Source organism: Scyliorhinus canicula, chromosome 9 (assembly GCF_902713615.1).
Source record: "Scyliorhinus canicula chromosome 9, sScyCan1.1, whole genome shotgun sequence".
NCBI lineage: Eukaryota > Metazoa > Chordata > Chondrichthyes > Carcharhiniformes > Scyliorhinidae > Scyliorhinus > Scyliorhinus canicula.
In genome coordinates this window covers 139,127,056-139,148,661 of record NC_052154.1, presented here as the reverse complement: position 1 = coordinate 139,148,661, position 21,606 = coordinate 139,127,056, and the positions used below count along the sequence as shown (strand labels likewise).

Below are 21,606 nucleotides of genomic sequence, written 5' to 3'. Positions count from 1 at the left end.
TCACTGTCCGTGTGGAGTTTGCACATTCTACCTGTGTCTGCGTGCTCTAAATTTATTTTAAAAAACAAAGTAAATACGATTTGCATCTTTGGGCTCAATTATTTTTCACCTATAGAACTTTATGTCCCTCAATTTTTTTTGAATTTCGAGTACCCAGTTCACTTTTTTTCCAAATAAGAGGCAATTTAGTGCGGCCAATTCACCTACCCTGCACATCCTTGAGTGTAGGGGTGAGACTATGCAGACATGGGGGGGAATATGCAAACGCCACATGGACAGTGACGCAGGCTTGGGCTCGAACGTTTTAAAACGTTCTGAGATTTATTTGTCTTGTGATAAATCCCTATTATTTGAAGAAAATGTGTTACAGCTAATTGTCATGTCACTTCCAATGGCTTCTCATTAGAGACGATTAAATCTTTTTTTTTAAACTTTGGTGCTTCTGGCACTTGTTTGCCATTAGTGCATATCTGGACATCGTGTACCTGCAGGACACATTTGTGTCCATTAAGGTTGACGACCATGAATGCACAGTTTCCAGAGAGGCGCTGCTGGCAGGCATGACTTTAATGTGTTTGTTATTAATATTATTTCAGCAAGGGTGGCACGGTGGCGCAGTGGTTAGCACTACTGCCTGTGGTGCTGAGGACCCAGGTTCAATCGTGGCCTTGGGTCACTTGGCTGTCCGTATCTGCGTGCGTTTCACAACCCAAAGATGCGCAGGTTAGGTGGATTGGCCACGCTAAATTTCCCCTTAATTGGGAAAAAAAAATGATTGGGTACTTTGAATTTATATTTTTAAAAATTAACATTATTTTAGTTCAATAGATAAGGTAGCTGAAAGTTGATGAAATCATTCAGTATGCTTGAACTATGCGCTTCAGCTTATATCTTTCATTTTTGCTTTTTTTTAAAGTGATGCAGAAATTAAATTGTTCAGGCCCAATCCTCCTAAAATTAGGTCAGCTATCGGCAAGTCGACTGACACCTATGCCAGTCATGAAAACGTCAATCTGGCTGTGTCAGGTGGAGGAAACCTAATGAAGCTGAAAAGAAAGGGAAATGTCAAACATCCGTTTACTGACACAAAACACAATGCATTTGTCTCCTAGGACATGAAGGATTTGTACCCAGAAGAGGTGTGCATTCCGGGGCTGGATATGTGACCAACATAAGACCTGTTCTATACTACAGCCCGTCTATAGACAGATTAGACAACCCAATCCTCGGGTAAGAGAGATTTGATGAAAACGGTTGATTTAGAAAGCAGTCCGAACACTGAGTTGAGCATCGATCTGAGAAGAAAGGCATAGAAAAGACAGTACAATTCCTGTTTTCTCTATTACAGTGTGTAGATAAAGCGATTGGGCAGGACCGTGTGGTGCAGATGATTTACCTGGCACCATTTCATACATCAGTGCAACTTTAATGTGGTAGGACTCCCACCTATCCTATGCTTCACATGTTGGCGGTTTCCCCGAGTCAGGTTCATTGTAATATTTTCAGCACGTGTGCAGCCAGCCCGTCTTGCAGGAGGAATGAAAGTAGCCATTTGAGGGTTCAGGCGTTTGTATCAGAATAGTCTGTTCCACTGTTTCTGTGGCATCTAAATAAAATTAGAAAATTATAAGGCCATAAATAATGCAATCAATTGCCCTGTGATTGATGACACACTGTTGATAAGCATTTTAGTTTGATTTCCTGCTCTGCATGGCATAAGAGAGGCAATAGTGATACTTACACTGGATTGGTAATCGAGAGATCAGGGCAATGCTCTAGGGGCCTGGGTTCAAATCTGACCACAGCAAATGTGAAAATTTGATTAGTTAATAATCCAAAATTGACTGATCTGGCAAGGTTGGATGATTTCCCTCTGTCACTAGCGGTTTGGGTACAGGCGGTTAAAATGAATGTGCTGCTGTGATTTTTGTTTATTTTACAATGCCTGCCAATTTTCCTGACAAAGGCATTTTTTAGTGAGGTTGAAGGAATAATTACCTCGTTCATATGGGGAGGGAAGGTGGTCAGAACTAGAAAGGTGCTGCTACAGAGCGGAAGGCAGGCAGGGGGTTTAGGGCTTCCGAACCTGAGGTATTATTACTGGGCAGCGAATGTGGAGAAGGTGCGGAGCTGGGTCAGAGGGGTTGATTCCCAGTGGGTCAGAATGGAGGATAGTTTGTGCAGGGGTCGGAATTGAAGGCGCTAGCAGCAGCGCTGCTCCCGATGGCCCCGGTGAAATACTCAGAGAGTCCAGTAGTGATAGCTTAGTTGAGAATTTGAAGGGGGTTTCGCCAGCACTTTGGGTTGGGTGCAGGATCAAGGGAAATGCCGATTCAGGGAAACCACAGATTTGAACCAGGGAAGTGGGATGGAAATTTTCGGAGATGAGAGGAGAAGGGAATTAGGACGCGAAGAGGTGCTTCAGAGAGTGAATGCCCCTACCTCTTGTGCGAGGTTGGGGCTGATGCAGATGAAGGTGTTATATAGAGCGCACCTCACAAGGGGGAGGATGAGCCAGCTCTTTCAGGGGGTAGAAGATGTGTGTGAACATTGCGGAGGGGCCCCGCAGACCACATTCATATGTTTTGGTCCTGTCCAAAGCAGGAGGATTACTAGAAGAAGGTTTTTAAGGTAATCTCTAAAGTGGTGCACGTAAAACTGGGCCTGGGCCCCTCGGAGGCCAAATTTGGGGTATCGGACCAGCCGGGGTTGGAAACGGGTGCGGAGGCGGATGTTCAGCCTTCGCCTCGTTGATTGCCCAAAGGCAGATCCTGTTGGGATGGAGATCAAACTCTCCACCCTGTGCCCTGGTGTGGCGGGGGGACCTGCTGGAATTCTTAACTCTTGAGAAGGTAAGTTTGAACTGAGGGAAAGGATGGAAGGGTCCTACAATTCATGGGCGTTATTCATTATGCACTTTAATGAATTGGACTACATCGATCATTAGGGGCGGGGAGTTTGGGAGGGTTGGGGAGGAGGGGTACTGTGTGTGTGTCTATGGTGATTATGGGTGTTTCCTCATTCCGTTTTGTTTTTTGTGTTTATCTTAACATGCGGGCTGTTGTTTGGGGGTTTGGTGGGAGGATGGGATTGTTGTTGTTAAGGGGATTGACAATGTATTCGTTTCTGTTTATTGCTCGTCGGTGGGTGTAAATTTTGAAGAAGATGTGAAAAAGGAGGAGAATAAAAATATTTTTTCAAATAAGAATCCGAAATTAAAGGCCCGATTCTCCAGAAAGATTTCTAAGTGTTGTAGAGAGAGGGAACAACCCTCTCAGCCCAGCAAGGCTGGCAACGCTATTCAATGTTAATTGGTCCACTGAACGAGGACTCATGGGCTTCTCAGTACAAATGTAGGCTTGCCTGCTGATTCGCCGGCACTGCGCTCGACAGCCCGCTAACAAGGTTGGGCAGGACTTGCTCAGCCAACCCCAGCCAGATCGCAACAATGGCACCCAGGAGACCGGTCCCAAGATTGGGGGAACGGTGAACCTGGGTGTCTACTAGACACTATGGAGGTCAGCTGGGATGGCCTGTTCCCCCGAGGGTCCAGGAGGGTCAGCCACAGGGCAGCCAGTGGTGCCTGGGACGAGGTGGTGGCAGCTGTGAGCGCCAGGAGTGTGACCAGGAGGACTGGCCTCTAGTGATGCTGGAAAAAGGTCAATGACCTACACCGGGTAGCATGAATGAGTAAACACCCAATCACTGGCCCAATCACTGAGGAGCATCGCCGAGGTCATCGACACAATGGTGCAGACAATGGGGAACCGCCAGGGCAGGAGCATCCGGGGCTCATACCAGCTGCCTCTCCAAGGTAATCCCAAGGGCTTCATGGGCACCGAGCAGTGCCAATCTGAACCTGTTATAGAGTGGTGACGGTGGCCATCAGCTCCCCTGAATTCCACCCCTTTGATGAGGCCGTATCTCACAGCCAGCACAAGGGACAGAGCAGCACGGCTGTGCATGTGCTGCTGACAAGAGAACTAGGGCCCTCCAGCCTTAGTGCCCCCAGAGGACTCCTGCCAGGGACATCGAAGGCCATAAGACATGATAAGCAGCTGACTGCCTCCAACTCAGATGTGCATCCTGGGGACACACCAAGACATAGTAGTAGAGCTAGGAGGATAAAGCACATCAAGTATCACTGAGGGCAAGGGGGAGCGGGGGTAGGGATGGGGGTAGAGTGGGGGGGGGGAGGGGTTTGGGGGTGGGGGAGGCAGCACCATGATGAGGGTGGGGATTTGTCCAACACAATAAACACCATGTGTACAACTCGTATGATGCTTAGCTCTGCTCGTATATTCAGGTAATTGGAACAAGTTATTTTCGGCCAACCACCCCACATGTACTTGAAAATGAAATGAAAATGAAAATGAAAATCGCTTATTGTCACAAGTAGGCTTCAATGAAGTTACTGTGAAAAGCCCCTAGTCGCCACATTCCGGCACCTGTCCGGGGAGGCTGGTACGGGAATCGAACTGTGCTACTGGCCTGCTTGGTCTGCTTTAAAAGCCAGCGATTTAGCTGAGTGAGCTAAACCAGCCCCTTCAACACATGTTGGATAGTTTTCATCTTTGTATGTTTCTTCTTTGATCAGCTTCGACTTTTTATCAGAGACAGGTAGGTTTTCTTCAATCAGGGTTGCTTGAGCTTCAATGATCTGTCCGATGTCTGTCATCCCTGGATCATCAGTTGCACGTGATAGTGCATCAGCTACAACTATCTCTTTTCCTGGCATGTAGACAAGCTCAAAATCGTTTTTTTGGATAAGCTGTCTTAATGCCATGGTGCGTGATGCCAAGTTTGATATGACTTTATCCAAAAAGTTGACAACACCTAGCATTCTAAATACTGCCTTTTTTTCTTTTGGACCTGAAATCATGGTGATGGCTGCAATCTTTTCAGTGTCTGGCTGGATGCCTTGACCTGATAGTTGATCACCCAAGGAAATTAATCTGGAGATGCCAAATTGGCATTTGGCTCTGTTCAGTTTGAGACTAAACTTTTCAATTTGCTTCATGACTTGCAGAAGTTGTGCATTATGTTCCTCTTCATTTGGTGACCAAATGGTGATGTCATCAATGTACACTTGCACGCCTGCAATACCTCCGATCATCTATAGAACAATAGAACATTACAGCGAAGTATAGGCCCTTCGTCCCTCGATGTTGCGCCGACCTGTGAAACCAATCTAAAGCCCATCTACACTATTCCATTATCGTCGATATGCCTATCCAGTGACCATTTAAATGCCCTTAATGTTGGCGAGTCCACTACTGTTGCAGGCAGGGTATTCCACACCCCTACTACTCTCTGAGTAAAGAACCTACCTCTGACATCTGTCCTATATCTATCACCCCTCAATTTAAAGCTATGTCCCCTCATGCTAGACATCACCATCCAAGGAAAAAGGCTCTCACTGTCCACCATATCTAATCCTCTGGTCATCTTTTATGCCTCTATTAAGTCACCTCTTAACCTTCTTCTCTCTAACGAAAACAGCCTCAAGTCCCTCTGCCTTTCCTCATAAGATCTTCCCTCCATACCAGGCAACATCCTGGTAAATCTCGTCTGCACCCTTTCCAAAGCTTCCACATCCTTCCTATAATGCGGCGACCAGAACTGCATGCAATACTCCAAATGCGGCTGCATCAGAGTTTTGTACAGCTGCAACATGACCTCATGGCTCCGAAACTCAATCTCTCTGCCAATAAAAGCTAACACACCATACGCCTTCTTAACAACCCTATCAACCTGGGTGGAGACTTTCAGGGATCTATGTACAAGGACACCGAGATCTCTCTGCTCATCCATACTGCCAAGAATCTTACCATTAGCTCAATACTCTGTATTCCTGTTACTCCTTCAAAAATGAACGTGTATTAAACTCCATTTGCCACTTCTCAGCCCAGCTCTGCACCTTATCTATGTCCCTCTGTAACCTGCAACATCCTTCCGCACTGTCCACAACTCCACCGACTTTAGTGTCATCCGCAAATTTACTCACCCATCCTTCTACGCCCTCCTCCAGGTCATTTAGAAAAATAACAAACAGCAGTGGCCCCAAAACAGATCCTTGTGGTACACCACTAGTAACTGAACTCCAGGCTGAACATTTCCCATTAACTACCACCCTCTGTCTTCTTACAGCGAGCCAATTTCTGATCCAAACAGCTAAATCACCCTCAATCCCATGCCTCCGTATTTTCTGCCATAGCCTACCGTGAGGAACCTTATCAAACACTTTACTGAAATCCATATACACCATAATCAACTGCTTTACCCTTGTCCACCTGTTTGGTCACCTTCTCAAAGAACTCAATAAGGTTTGTGAGGCACGACCTACCCTTCACAAAACCGTGTTGACTATCTTTAATCAAATTATTCCTTTCTAGATGATTATAAATCTTTGCCAAGACTTTGCCCACAACAGAAGTAAGACTCACTGGCCTATAGTTACCGGGGTTGTCTCTACTCCCCTTCTTGAACAAGGGGACAACATTTGCTATCCCCCAGTCTTCTGGCCCTATTCCTGTAGACATTGACGACACAAAGATCAAGGCTCTGCAATCTCCTCCCTAGCTTCCCAGAGAATCCTAGGATAAATCCCATCCGGCCTAGGAGACTTATCTATTTTCACTTTCCAGAATTGCTAATGCCTCCTCCTTATGAACCTCAATCCCATCTAGTCGCCTGTATCTCAGTATTCTCTTCACAACATTGTCTTTTTCCTGTGTGAATACTGACGAAAAATATTCATTTAGCGCCTCACCTATCTCCTCCGACTCCATGCACAACTTCCCACTACTGTCCTTGATTGGCCCTACTTTTACCCTAGTCATTCTTTTATTCCTGACATACCGATAGAAAGTTTTCGGGTTTTACTTGATCCTACCTGCCAAGGACTTCTCATGTCCCCTCCTATCTCTTCTTAGCTCTCTTTTTAGGTCCTTCCTGGCTAACTTGTAACTCAAGCGCCCTAACTGAACCTTCACCTCTCATCTTTACATAAGCCGCCTTCTTCCTCTTGACAAGTGATTCAACTACTTTAGTAAGCCACGGTTCCCTCGCTCGACCACTTCCTCCCTGCCTGACAGGTACAGACATATCAAGGACATGTAGTAGCTGTTCCTTGAACAAGCTCCACATTTCAATTGTGCCCATCCCCTGCAGTTTCCTTCCCCATCCTATGCATCCTAAGTCGTGCCTAATTGCATCATAATTGTCTTTCCGGGGCAGCACGGTGGCCTAGTGGTTAGCACAACCGCCTCACGGCGCTGAGGTCCCAGGTTCGATCCCGGCTCTGGGTCACTGTCCGTGTGGAGTTTGCACATTCTCCCCATGTCTGCGTGGGTTTCGCCCCCACAACCCAAAAATGTGCAGAGTAGGTGGATTGGCCACGCTAAATTGTCCCTTAATTGGAAAAAATAATTGGGTAATCTAAATTTAAAAAAAAAATAAAAAAAAAATAATTGTCTTTCCTCCAGCTATAACTCTTGCCCTGTGGTATATACCTATCCCTTTCCATCGCTAAAGTAAACATAACCGAATTGTGGTCACTATCACCAATGCCATAGCCTGATGAAAAATTTTGGAAGCTGATATGATCCCGAAACGCATTCTATTGAAACAGTGGGCTGGATTCTCCCAGAACGGGACTATGTCCCCCACACCGGCATAAAAACACTGGGGTTTTACTCTGGAGATTCCTGCAAAAAAGATCAGGTGACTTCCGGTGGCGTTCGCGAACGGAGCGGCCGCAGCAAAGAGTCTCATAGAACATAGAACAGTACAGCACAGAACAGGCCCTTCAGCCCTCAATGTTGTGCCGAGCCATGATCACCCTACTCAAACCCACATATCCACCCTATACCCGTAACCCAACAACCCCCCCTTTAACCTTACTTTTATTAGCACACTACGGGCAATTTAGCATGGCCAATCCACCTAACCCGCACATCTTTGGACTGTGGGAGGAAACCGGAGCACCCGGAGGAAACCCACGCACACAGGGGGAGGACGTGCAGACTCCACACAGACAGTGACCCAGCCGGGAATCGAACCTGGGACCCTGGAGCTGTGAAGTATTTATGCTAACCACCATGCTACCCTGCTGCCCCTAAGCCCTGCTAACCACCATGCTACCCTGCTGCCCCTAAGCCCTGCTAACCACCATGCTACCCTGCTGCTGATCTCTCGCAGATCCACAAAACCGCGGCTGTTTTCGGGGGGTTTCCTGGCGGGTCGTTTAAAAACTAAAGTCCCGGGAAATCGGCCCTGCTTCCCTTTCCCTGCCCAGGCGCCAAAGCTCCGTTCCACGGAGCTGATGAGGGAAAAAAGAGGCGGGAGAGGAGAGACTGGTCCTGGTGTGCTGCACGTGGAGGAGGAGTGGCAAATGCGACTAAGAAACAGCCTGAAAGTCAGATCATTGAGAGGATAAGGCAAAAAAATAATTTTTATTCTACCTTTTCTTTCTCTCCTGAAAATTAAAAAAACTTTGTAAAAAAAACTTTAAAAAAAAAATTCCTTCTTATAAAAAAAAATCAAAATTGTTTAAAAATTGGGGGGAAAAAAAGAGAATTTCTTTCTTTTTTGCACCAAAACCCAGTAAAAAGTGAAAGGCACGTAACAGAAATATGCCTGCAAATAATAATAAGTCGGCCTGACGGCGAGATGTAAGAAGGAGCAGCAGCGAAGGTGAAGGAAAAAGGCAGGAGTTGCAGCCGCCCAGGCAGACGGCCCCATGAGGCGAGACGGAAGTTCAGGTGAACCAGGAAGTGGCAAAGCTGCCAAGCCGAGCAGCGGAGCAGGAACAGGACGCGGCGAGCATCCCCCCACCCGCACAGGGGGAGGAATGGAGAAGCGTGCTGAAAACGGAAACAAATGCCATAAAAGTGGAGATAAACGCCATGAGGGAGGCACTCAGGATGAAGCTCCACACAATGATGAAGGAGATGCTGGCGGAGACAACGGACAAAATGCATGGAAAGGAAGGTTGAGGCGCAGGAGAAAACGATTCAGGAATTGGAGAGGGCTGCCTCGGACCAGAGCGACAGGATGGTAACTCAGGAAACCGAGGTGAAAAGGCTGGCAACAACCCAGGGGAGCCTAAGAGGGAAAGTGGAGGACCAGGAAAATAGGTCCAGACAGCAGAATGTTAAAATAGTGGGTCTGCCAGAGGGGATGGAGGGCAGAGACCCAATAGGCTACATCACCCAAATGCAGGGCAAGCTAGTGGGAAGGGAGAAATTTCCAAACCCCCGGAAATTGACAGGGCGCACCGGTCGCTTTGACCCAGGCCCAAAGCCGGGGAGCATCCCAGAGCGATTATCATGAAGCTGCACCAGTTCCAAGACAGGGAATAAATCCTCAAGTGGGCCCGGCAGGCAAAATTGAGCATGTGGGAAGGGAAGATCAGAAGGGTGTACCAGGAAATTGGGGCGGACCTGGCCAAAAGAACGGCTGAATTCAACAGGGCCAAATCAGCACTCTGCAGAAGTAATGTGAAATTTGGAATGTTATTCCCGGCCAAACTCTGGGTAACATTTGATGGGAAGTGTGGTGGTATGGATATGAGCACTGCCATTGGTACAGAGCACTGGCTTCCCATTGGCTCTGGCTGGTCATGTGCCTCTCGTCCGATTGGTAGGGACTAGTCATGTGACAGCTCTCCAATTGGTTGAGAGGCAAGTAGGCCCTGCCTCTGAGGCATGGTATAATTACCCAGAGTTCCCGGTGGTCAGCCATTCTCTGTAGTCGACCACCGGGCTAACAACTAGCAGATTAAAGCCACTATTCAGATCCTAAATGTGTCTTGAGTCGAATTGATGGTACATCAGAAAGGAGCTGTATTTTACCACCCCAGCGGCAGCTGAGGAGTTCATTAGTTCGAACAAACTAGTGGAGGAACAGCCGCTAAGGCCATCATGAAAGTGACAGGGATGGAAAAGAAAGGAAGAATCGGAACAAAGAGCGGAGGGCAGACCGCAAACAGAGACAATAAGATCACGAACTGTACACACGTGTTTGTTGTACTGCACGGGACAGTGCTGATTCATTCCTGGGCTCGTTGCGTCTCTCAATGCAATGGGGGGGGAAGCGGAGCAAGGTAAATGAGGGTGAGAAAGGCGGACAGGAGGGCGAGATAAGGGTTAGCAAAAGGAAGGTAAAACAGAGCTAGAGCAGGGCAAGTACTGGGAGGGGAGCCACGGTGCTGGCGAGGAAGGCCAACACGAGAGAGCAGGAAGAAAGAAGGGCCGCGGCGTGCCTCTCAGGGGAGTGGTGGCGCCTGGCATAAAGAGGGGGGTGGGAGACAGGGCAGAAGAGGGGGGGGAAGAACATGGGGGGGGGGACAGAGGGACAGGGACTATGCGGGGGGGGGGGGAGAGGAGTCGAGGGGAGAGCGCAGAACAAATGAGAAGTAAAGAGAAGGGTGAGGAAGATAAGCAGCACAAACACAGGCCTCGGCAGGCATGGAGCAAGGCGAGGAACCAAGATGGCGCCACAAACACCCACTTGGAAGGACTTCAGGGCGAAGGGAGACCCTGGCGTGCAGGGGCACAGCCATGTGGCGTACACATAGCTGGCAGCCATGTTGGGTTCCCCCTGGACAAAGGTACGACCCGGAGCGCTGGGGCCCGCCCTCATGGTCCGAGTGGCAACCGCGGCCATTTTGGACGGTCCCCTAACAACTGGAAACCCCGGAGTGCAGGGGTGCGTCCACCTGGTACGTATGAGTGATCCCGCAGGGCCGGGGGGTCGAACACTCCCCACCAGGATTGTTACTTGGAACGTAAGGGGACTCAATGGCCTAGTGAAAAGATCCAGAGTCTGCCCTCCTAAGAAGCCTAAAAGCAGACATAATCTACCTACAAGAGATAGAACATAGAACATAGAACAGTACAGCACAGAACAGGCCCTTCGGCCCTCAATGTTGTGCCGAGCCATGATCACCCTACTCAAACCTACGTATCCACCCTATACCCGTAACCCAACAACCCCCCCCCCCCCTTAACCTTACTTTTTATTAGGACACTACGGGCAATTTAGCATGGCCAATCCACCTAACCCGCACATCTTTGGACTGTGGGAGGAAACCGGAGCACCCGGAGGAAACCCACGCACACAGGGGGAGGACGTGCAGACTCCACACAGACAGTGACCCAGCCGGGAATCGAACCTGGGACCCTGGAGCTGTGAAGCATTTATGCTAACCACCATGCAACCCTGCTGCCCTCGATGCACCTGAGAGAGAAGGACCGACTGCTGGTAAGAAAGGGCTGGGTGGGACAGACATACCACTCATGCTACGGGACGAAGGCTAGGGGGTAGCAATATTAATTAGCAAGAGGACGAGGTTTACGGGAACAAAGACAGTTATGGACTAAGGGGGACGGTACATCATGGTCAGCAGTGTCCTGGAAGGGGCACCGGTCATACTGGTAAATGTGTATGCTCCCAACTGGGATGACTCAGAATTCATAAAGAAGACCATGGCAGAAATCCCCGACCTTGACACACACCGACTGATCATGGGGGTGGTTGGCGACTTCAACTGTGTACAGGACCCACTGACCGACCAATCAAACCCCAGAGCAGGGAAAAAGACTGGCATGGCTGGGGAACTAGGAGCATTTATGGAGCAGATGGGGCGGTGGACCCGTGGAGGTTGTTCACCCGAGAGAAGGAATTTTCATACTTCTCAAAAGCACACAAGGTCGTATCGACTTCTTTGCAGTGGGGAAATCGGTGCTTCCAGGGATCATGGGAACGGAGTATTTTCCGCGATCGTTATCTCTGACCACGCTCCACACTATATGGATGTGAGGTTGGAGACAGGCTGGGCCCAGTGCCTCACGTGGAGGCTGGACACGGACCTCCTGGCTGACAAGGCCTTCTGTCAAAAAACATTGCGGGCCATAGGCGACTACGTTAGTAACAACCAAAATGGGAAGTCTCTCCCTCCACGTTCTGGGAGGCACTGAAGGCCGTGATTAGAGGAGGGATCATAGCCTACAAGGCAAGTAGAGATAGGGCAGAGAGGGTGGCCAGGCAAAAGATAGTGGACTCCATTCTGGAAGTTGACAGAAAATACTCTGAGGCCCCGACTGGAGAGCAGCTGGCGGAGAGAAAAAAGCTGCAAATGGACTTTAACCTGCTATCCACTAGGAAAGCAGTGTTCAAATCTGCCAGACACGGGGGACCTTCTACGAACATGTAGACAAGGCTGGCCACCTATTGACTCACCAGCTAAGAAAGAAGGCAGCCGCAAGGGAAATAGCGCTGGTAAAGGATAGCAGGCAGACTGGTAACAGAAGCAAAGGAGGTCAATCGGGTATTTGAGACCTTCTATTGGGGACTGTACGCCTCCAAGCCCCCCAACGGGGGCACGGGGATGAAACAGTTCCTAGATGGACAGGAACAACCAGTTGTGGGGAAGACAGAAGGGGGGAGCTGGAAGCACCAATAGATCTGGGAGAAATCATGGAGAGCATGAGCTCCAGGCAGGCCGGGACGGCACTGGAACCTGGCCAAAAGGCTGGAGGGCTGTGTACCAGAAGCAGTTGCAGAGGACCAAACGGGCTTTGTCAAGGGTAGGCAGCTCACAGCGAACATCAGGCAGATGCTGAACGTAATAATGACCCCCCCCCCCCCCCCCCCCCCCCCACCGGGGAGAGAACACCAGAGGTGATCGTCTCCCTGGACGCAGAAAAGGTCTTCGACAGAGTCAAATGGAAATACCTCCTCGAGGTACTGGAACAGTTTGGGCCAGGAGCAGGATTCACCGCCTGGGTGGGGCTCCTGTACAACGCTCCCAAAGCGAGCATCCGAACTAGCACCACCAGCTCTGAATACTTCCAGCTACAGAGAGGATCAAGACAGGGCTGCCCCCTGTCCCCACTCTTGTTCCTGCTCGCAATCGAACCCCTGGCAACAGCCCTGCGGGACACGAAATGCTGGAAGGGAATCCGGAGAGGAGACAGAGAGCACAAAGACTCACTCTATGCAGATGACCTGCTCCTCTATGTCTCGAACCCACAGGAGGGACTGAAGGCAATACAGCAAATACTGAAAGAGTTTGGAACCTTCTCAGGCTACAAACTTTACCTGGGCAAAAGCGAGGCATTCCCAGTGAACCCAAACGGGGGAGGGCAAGAGCTGGAGGGTCTCTCGTTCAAAACAGCCCAGAACAGATTCCGCTACCTGGGGATCCAGATAGCCAGAGTCTGGACACAGATCCACAAGTGGAACCTGACCAGCCTGGTGGAGGAAGTAAGAAGAGACCTTCAAAGGTGGGGCTCAGTCCCACTCTCCCTGGCGGGGAGAGTGCAGACGATCAAGTTGAACGTACTGCCAAGGTTTCTCTTCCTGTTTAGATCCATTCCGATCTTCATCCCCAAGGCCTTTTTCCAAAAAGTAGACTGTCTAATCATGGCGTTTGTGTGGGGAAATAAGAACCCAAGAATTCCCAAACAGACACTGCAAAGAAGGAAAATCTTCTACGAACATGTAGTCAAAGAAGGAAAAGGCCTTACCAAACCTACAATACTACCACTGGGCAGCAACAGCAGAAAGAGTGAGGGATGGGTACAAGAATCCGATACAGATTGGGTATAAATGGAGGAGGCACCCTGTAAAGGAACGATCCTCCGGGCCCTGGCCACAGCAGCACTCCCATCCTCCTCAACAAGATACACAACGAGCCCAGTGGTAGCAGCGACGCTGAGAATGTGGACCCAGCTAAGGCGACACTTTGGGATAACCAAAATGTCCCCCATGGCTCCAATATGCGGCAATCACAGATTCCCCCCAGCCATGCTGGATACCACCTTCAAAAGATGGAGGCAGGACGGGGCCACACTTCTACGTAGGGCACAGACTGGCGACACTAGACGACCTGACGAGGAAGGGGAAACTAGCAAAAGGACAGGAAATGAGACTCCGCCAAATAAAACACTTCCTCCGCAAAGAGACAGTAGGGTATCCTGGAGCCCCAGAAAACACACTACTAGAGGACCCGATACGCATAAGCAGGGAGAAGGGGGCTATGTGGGAAAATATATGGACAGCTACTGGACAGATACTGGACTGCATTGGACGAGACCAGACAAAAATGGGAGGACGAACTGGGGACTGAGGTAGGGTGGGGACTCTGGAGCGAAGAGCTGAGCAGGGTGAACTCCACCTCCATCTGCGCAAGGCTAAGCCTAATGCAGCTCAAAGTGGTGCACAGAGCGCAGCTGACCAGAACCCGAATGAGCAGGTTCTTCCCAGGGGTGGAGGACAAATGTGAACGGTCTGTTCGAAAACCTGTTTCAGGCCAGCAATGAGGAATACGCTAATGGTGATGCACTATCATTTATGACGAGTCGAGAGTGGAGAGTAATCGAGGCTTTAATATGCAGAGATGTGGAGCCTCCCGCAGCTGCTGCCGAAATGGCTGCAGCTCAGGGAGCCCACACATTTATACTCCGCCTACTGGGCGGAGCCAGCAGACAGGGATCTACCCCCGTACCTGTAGTACAGGAGCCTTACATCTCGTATGTGATATATACAACAGTGGTGACTACCACACCCAGCCAACCACACCCACATGTTTTGGGCGTGCCCCAAGCTTGCTGGGTTCTGGGCAGCCTTTTCCGAGGCAATGTCCAGAGTTGTGGGGGTGAGGGTGAAGCCATGCCCAATTGTGGCAATCTTCGGGGTATCGGAGCAGCCAGAGCTACACACGGGGAAGGGGGCCAACGGCCTCGCTTTCGCTTCCCTAATCGCACGCCGGAGAATCCTGATCGGCTGGCGATCGGCAGCACCACCCACGGCTGCAGACTAGCTTGCTGACCTTACGGAATTTTTCCACGTGGAGAAGATTAAGTACGCCATCCGAGGGTCAGAGGAAGGCTTCCTGGACACTTGGAGGCAGTTTGTCGGTCTGTTCCAAAACCTGTTTGAGGCCAGCAATGAGGAGTAAGCTAATAAGAATTAAAAGAAAAACCACCAAGATCGATGTGGTACCAAAAGACTCTGCAACCCGGGGAGGGCGGCGGGGGGGTGGAGGCGGAAAGAAGTTGGGGAAACCACGAGAGATGGGGGGGGGCTACCCCCCTTTTTTTCCATTCTGTCTGGAAAAGAAAAGAAAAGCACATCTGAAGCCAGTGGGGGGGGGGGGGGGGGGGGGACAATGGGGAAGGGGGAGGAACCATTGACCGATCCAGAGGGCAACGAAATGCAAAATGCACATCGGGTCAGTTAAACGTAGGACAACATAAACCTCTCTGTATAATAAAGGAAATTAGCGCGGGCAAGAAAAATGTGATGTGTATATATACAACTGTTTATAAATATGAGAAATGCCAATAAAAAGATTTAAAAAAAGATCTGCTAATTCAATGCCCTGCAGGGGGCGAGCAGGGACATGGAGTAATTCACGCAGATTTAGCTGTGGATATGGGCCACGGAGCCAGACATAAAAATGAGACCCTTCCGATCGGCCAAGCGCCCGAGGATCTGACCGCGCGGATATTAACCCCGGCTGCCTATAAGGGCCCCCCCACATGTCCGATCCCTCCGCCCCCACCAGGGTGGCCGCGGACTGAGTCCACCACGTCAGCATCCTGACCAACAATAGGTGGTTAGTTCCACAATGTCGGGAACTTGGCCGGTCAGGAGCAGATGATTGCTGGGTGGGCCTCTGTCAATGGGCTCCCAGCCGCGTGGAGTACCCCGCAATCACGCCGATTCTCAGCTCCGGAGAACTGCCGGACCGGTTCCAGGCCCGATTTTGTGAAATTGGATACTCCGCCCCCGCACCTAATGCGATTTCGTCGGGGGCTGTGGAGAATCCAGCCCAGTATCTTCAGTATGGTGTGTTGAATGTGCAGACTTTCTTACTGGCATCATCTAACTTTAGTTGCCAAAAAACCCTGGATGCGTCTAGCTTGGTGAAGATCTTGGCACCTGACATCTCACTCGTGATTTCCTCTCTTTTTGGAATCGGGTAGTGTTCCCGCTTAATATTCTGATTTATATCCTTGGGATCGATACAGATTCTCAGATCACCGTTGGCTTTCTTCACACAAACTATAGAACTGACCCAGTCAGTTGGTTCTTCCACTTTGGTGATTATCCCCAACTGCTGCATTGGCTCAAGTTCCACTTTTAGACGTTCCTTCAACGGAGCTGGAACCCTCCTCGGTGGGTGAATTACTGGTCTGGCATTTGCTTTTAGCTAAATTTTATATTCAAATGGTAGTGTTCCCGTACCATGAAAGACATGAGGATATTCCTGAATAATGGCTTCAATCCCGTCATTGCAATTGGATGAAATCCTGTCTGAGCTGTAAATGTGTTTCACAAGCTGCAGAATCTCACATATCTGAACACCCAACAATGAAGACCTTTTCGGCTCTACGACCTCAAATTTAATCAGAATCTTTTTCTCTTTGACCTCAACTGTTAAGTAACAGGTACCCATTGTGGTAATCACATTGCCATTTTGTCATGTCTGCCTGATTGATGAGATTAGCTTGTGCAGCGGTATCCAATTTCACCTGGTATGTTGGTTCCATTCATTATTTTAAATATTTTACTGAGGCATTTATAATTTTACCACTTTTCAACAATAACATCCAACAGAACCCACAACGAAAATAACCATCGTCCCCGCCAAACACAAACCCCAACCAACATGGCTTATAATGACACACCGCCAGCCCTTCCTGGCCCTCCTGCCATTGGTTTTCCTGCCCTTATTTGGCATTTCCATGCCTCCCTTTTCCCCCATCTCCCCTCCCCCCTCCCACACCCCCCTTCCCCCACAACCCCCTCCCCCACTGCTCACAGTCTAGTGTTTCTCAAAGAGGTCGCTGAATGGCTGCCACCTCCGGAGGAACCCCTGTAACAAACCCCTCAAGGCAAATTTAAAACCCCGCCATATTGCTAACCCAAACCGCTGACTTCGGGGGCTCCAAGTCCCTCTATCTAAGTAAAATCCGTTTCCGGGCCACTAGGGAATCAAAGGCCAAAACATCGGGCGTTCTCACCCCCTGGCTCCCGGGTCTATCGACACTCCAAAGATCGCCACCTCTGGACTCGGCACCACCCTCCCTTGCAGGACCTCTAACATGGCGACAACGAATCCCTGTCAAAAGCCCCTCAGCCTCGTACACACCCAGAACATGTATACCTGATTCGCAGGATTTCCAACACATCGCCCACACCTGTCCTCCAACTCCTTGATGAGCCTGTTCATTAGGGCCACAGTCATGTGAGCCCTGTGGATCACCTTGAATTGGATCAGTCTGAACCTGGCACACGAAGAGGACACGTTAACTCTCCGCAGAGCCTCCTCCCATAACCTAGCCCTCAACTCCCCCCCCCCCCCCCCCCCTCAACCTCACCAGCTCCTCTTCCCACTTTCTCTTCACCTCCCATATTGGGGCTCCCTCCCATTAGCTGCTTATCTCCGAGACCTTCCCCTCCCCAAACCCTGTTCTCAATATCATTTTATCCTGTCAACCCCTTTGCGGGAGGCGTGGGAAGTTCGCGACCTGCCTCCATACCAAATCCCTCACTTGCAGGTACCAGAACCCGTTCCCACCTTGCAACTCAATCTCCTCCTCCAACTCCTTCAAACTCAGAAAACCCTCAACAAGAAACAGGGGCTGGATTCTCCGACCCCCCGCCGGGTCGGAAAATCGCAGGGGGGGGGGCGGCGTGAATCCCGCTCCCGTCGGCCGCCGAATTCTCCGGCACCGGAGATTCGTCGGGGGCGGGAATCGCGCCGCGCTGGTCGGCGGGCCCCCCCCTGGCGATTCTCCGGCCTGCGATGGGCCGAAGTCCCGTTGCTATAATGCCTGTCCTGCCGGCGTGAATCAAACCACCTCCCTTACTGGCTGGACTGGCGGCGCGGGCAGGCTCCGGGGTTCTGGGGGGGGGGGGGGGCGCGGAGCGATCTGGCCCTGGGGGGTGCCCCCACGGTGGCCTGGCCTGCGATCGGGGCCCACCGATCCGCGGGCGGGCCTGTGCCGTGGGGGCACTCTTTTCCTTCCTTGTCGGCTATAGCCTCCGCTATGGCTGACGCGTAAGTGCGCATGCGCGGGGATGACGTCAGCAACCGCTGATGCTCCCGCGTATGCGCGGACTTCCGTCGGCCGGCGAAGTCCGTTCGGCGCCCGGCTGGCGTGACGCCAAAGTCCCCCCACGCCAGCCGGGACGGCCACCACTCCGGCGCGGGCCTAGCCCCTCAGGTGAGAACTTGGTCCCTTCTCCGCACCTTTGGGGCAGCCCAATGCATGAGTGGTTCCTGCCACTCTATCCCGCCGGACTCTCCCGCCCTGCCAGATAGGGGAGAATCCAGGCCCAGATCCCCAAATCTCTCGATCCCAGGCAGCACAGTGGCGCAGTGGTTAGCATTGCTGCCTCACGGCGCTAAGGCCCCAGGTTCGATCCTGGCTCTTGGTCACTGTCCGTGTTTCTGTGGGTTTTGCCCCCACAACCCAAAGATGCCATGGTGTAGTTGGGCAGAATGCAGTCAGAGACCTGTCAAATTTATTTTGGGTGGCATTTCCTGCTACTGTGTTCAGCATCATGATCAGTATTATTTTGTGAGTTCAGTGTATCACCAACAAACGCGCACTTTTTAATCATTCTCTCAGTTAACCTAGATACACAGCCTCCTCCACCCCTACAACCCCCATGTCCACTCCATTCACTTCTGAAATGTCTCTCCACATCTTGTCCTTCTTTTGTTCATTAGCTCCCCCTCCGCTCTCTAACCCCTCTTCCCAGGTACTCATTTCCATGCATCCATCTCTGCCGTGTACAGCGACTCCATCAGCTGAATCGGTTCCTGCACCGCTAGGACTTTTACCAGGACTCTTGCAGCATGGCCACATCCGCTTCAGTCTCCTCAAATGTGCAAACACACGGGCCCTCTTGACCGGCCCATTCAAAACTCAAACATGCCACGTGACCAGCCTGGTCAGAGGGCACCCTGCCTGCCTGCCCTCCCCTCCCCGCCCCGATCAGCAATAGTCCCTTTGGGCCAGCCTCCGGTCCGTGTCCTGCACCTCCCTTGGCCTGCCCTTGGGTGTCCACCGTCATCAACCCTCCTCCCCCTCTATTTTAAAAGTCCCACCCCTGTCAGTGGGCTAACCCCCAGATCTCCCTGCTCTCCCCCCATCCGCCCTTCACTTGTTAACCTTCAGCTCACCCCCCACTGTGCTTCCATGAACTAGCTACCAAGCTAGCCTGGCAGTTCCCGCCCCTGGTGCCTAGCATCCTACCCCCACTGATTCCCCTCCCCTTGGAGTCAAAAACAAGGGAAAAAGGAAATGGCCCGAACAAACGTTTTTACTGCAGCATCACAACTCCTCCCCCAGAGTTCAAGGTCCACCTTCTCACGCCAGTCCATTGTCTCTCATAAGCTCCGCTGCTAAGCCTTGAAGATGAAAAATACATGACAAATACGTGACTAGGATGGGAATAGAGGGATACAGACCCCGGAAGTGTAGAAGATTTTAGTTTAAGTGGGCAGCATGGACGGCGCAGGCTTGGAGGGCCGAAGGGCCTGTCCCTGAGCTCTATTGTTCTTTATTCTTTGTTCTTTACACAGCTCCCCGCCCCCATAAGTCGGCCAAAGGAGCATCGGGTACAATAGTCCAAATTTCACCCCCTTCTTGTAGAGGGCTGCCTTGACCTTATTAAAACTTGCCCCCTTCTTGGCCAGCTCTGCATTCAGGTCCTAGTACTTGCGAATCTCACTGCCTTCCCAGGCGCAGTGCCTCGTCTGCCTGGCCCACCTCATGATTCACTCCACTATCGCCTTCGGTGGCTCATTCCCTTGGGACCTCCTCATCAACGCCCTGTGCGCTCGGTCCACCTTCACCAAGCAGCTTATCAAGCATCTTCCCCACGTACGCGCCAGCATCGGCACCTTCACACCCCTCCGGCAGACCCACGATCAAAAAATTCTGCCTGCGTGACTGGTTCTCCAAGTCCTCCACCTTTCCTCCAACCCCTTCTGGTGGTCCCACATTAGCCCCATCTCCGCTGCCATCGAGGCAAACTGCTCGTTGTGTTCCCCCGTCAGCTCCTCCAACTTCTGAATTGCCTGACCCTGGGTTGCTAGCCTCGTCTCCACATGGTCAACCACCATCTTGATCAAGTCCACCGCCTTGGTCAGGTCCTCCAGACTCTCCTTTCGTTGCTGGGTGAACTTCTCGTTCAAGAAGCTCACCAGCTGCTCAGTCGACCATTGAGCCGACAGGGCCGTTCCCTGCCCCTCCACCATCTCCACGTGCATTGCCAGCTCCACATCCTCTTTGACCGACTTATTACTTCTTTTTCGGAAACTTCTGGTCCTCAGCTCCATAAACAAGAGGGTTAATCTCCTCTACTCACACTCCTACACCTTTTTCCATCAAACTTCCACTTGAAATCCGGGGGTAAAAGCCCAAAAAAAGACCTCCACGAGCGGGAGCTACCAAATGTGCAACCATTCACTCCATGGCCGCCTTCGGAAGTTCGTTCTATTTATTATTAAAGGCATCATCCAATAATCATTATCTTGAACGATGGAAATCTGTGTTGACATTTTCAAATCTAAAGTTTTCAGTTTTGATTTCTCGACGCATTTCACTGTTTCGACAAAGAAAGAACCTTCATGTATAAATATATCTTCCACAGTGTCAGGTTTGATCGCTTGATTAACATGTTTTATAATGCTTATTTCTTGCACAGCTCTTCCCTTGGTCACTGTACTTTTTAAACTGCTGTGAATATTCCCGATCTGCACTGAGATGCATAGTGGTTTAATTTATGACACTTTTATGGCACAGGTTTTTCCAAACTCAGGGCATTTTTTTTACCTGGTGGGTGTTCCCACACTGTTTGCACGTCATGGCACTTGTGATGTTATGCGTAAAATGGTTGCCGCCTGGAGCACGTTTCTTTTTTTTGTGCGCCATAGCATTAATGGCATCGGCCACGTTGTTAGTTTTCGTGGCACTTTCACCAACCACCATTTCGGAAAACTGGATTTCTGGCAAGTTTACGTGCTCTACACAGACTGATTGTGACTTCTAACATTAAATCAGACTGTCTCAATAATCTTTCCCGCAGTTTGGATCTTTTTACTCCATAGACTATCTGATCTCGCAGAAGTCAGTCCAGGAGAATCGAAAAATTACACGTCTGTGCTTTCAGTGTCAGATCCATTATGAAGCAGTCAAGCATTTCACCTGCTTTTTGCACTCTTTGCCTGAACACATACATTTTTTACAAATTAATTTTCCCAATTAATTTTTTACAAATTAAGGGGTAATTTAATGTGGCCAATCTACCTACCCTGCACATCTTTGGGTTGCGGGGGCATAACCCACGCAAACACAGGGAGAATGTGAAAACTGCACACAGGCAGTGACCCAGAGCTGGGATTAAACTTGGGACCTCGGCGCCGTGAGGCAGCAGTGCTAACCACTGCACCATCGTGCTGCCCTTTCAAATACTTTATTGTACTTCTTATCTGCCTCATCCTCAAATCGGAATGAGTTGAAAATTTCAATAACTTGCGACCCAGCCACTGTGAGAAACAACGCTATTTTCCGC

General features: G+C 50.4%; 1 protein-coding gene across 5 annotated transcripts in view; it reads left to right on the top strand.

Moving 5' to 3' along the window:
• The window catches only part of ppp1r32 (protein phosphatase 1, regulatory subunit 32), a 282,513-nt gene that overhangs the window by 42,716 nt on the left and 218,191 nt on the right, over positions 1-21,606 (top strand). For all 5 annotated transcript variants that reach the window (XM_038807694.1, XM_038807697.1, XM_038807698.1 and 2 more), the window contains exon 4: positions 1,113-1,230. In XM_038807694.1, coding sequence (XP_038663622.1) covers positions 1,113-1,230 — 118 coding nt within the window. The remainder of the gene's footprint in view (positions 1-1,112; positions 1,231-21,606) is intronic.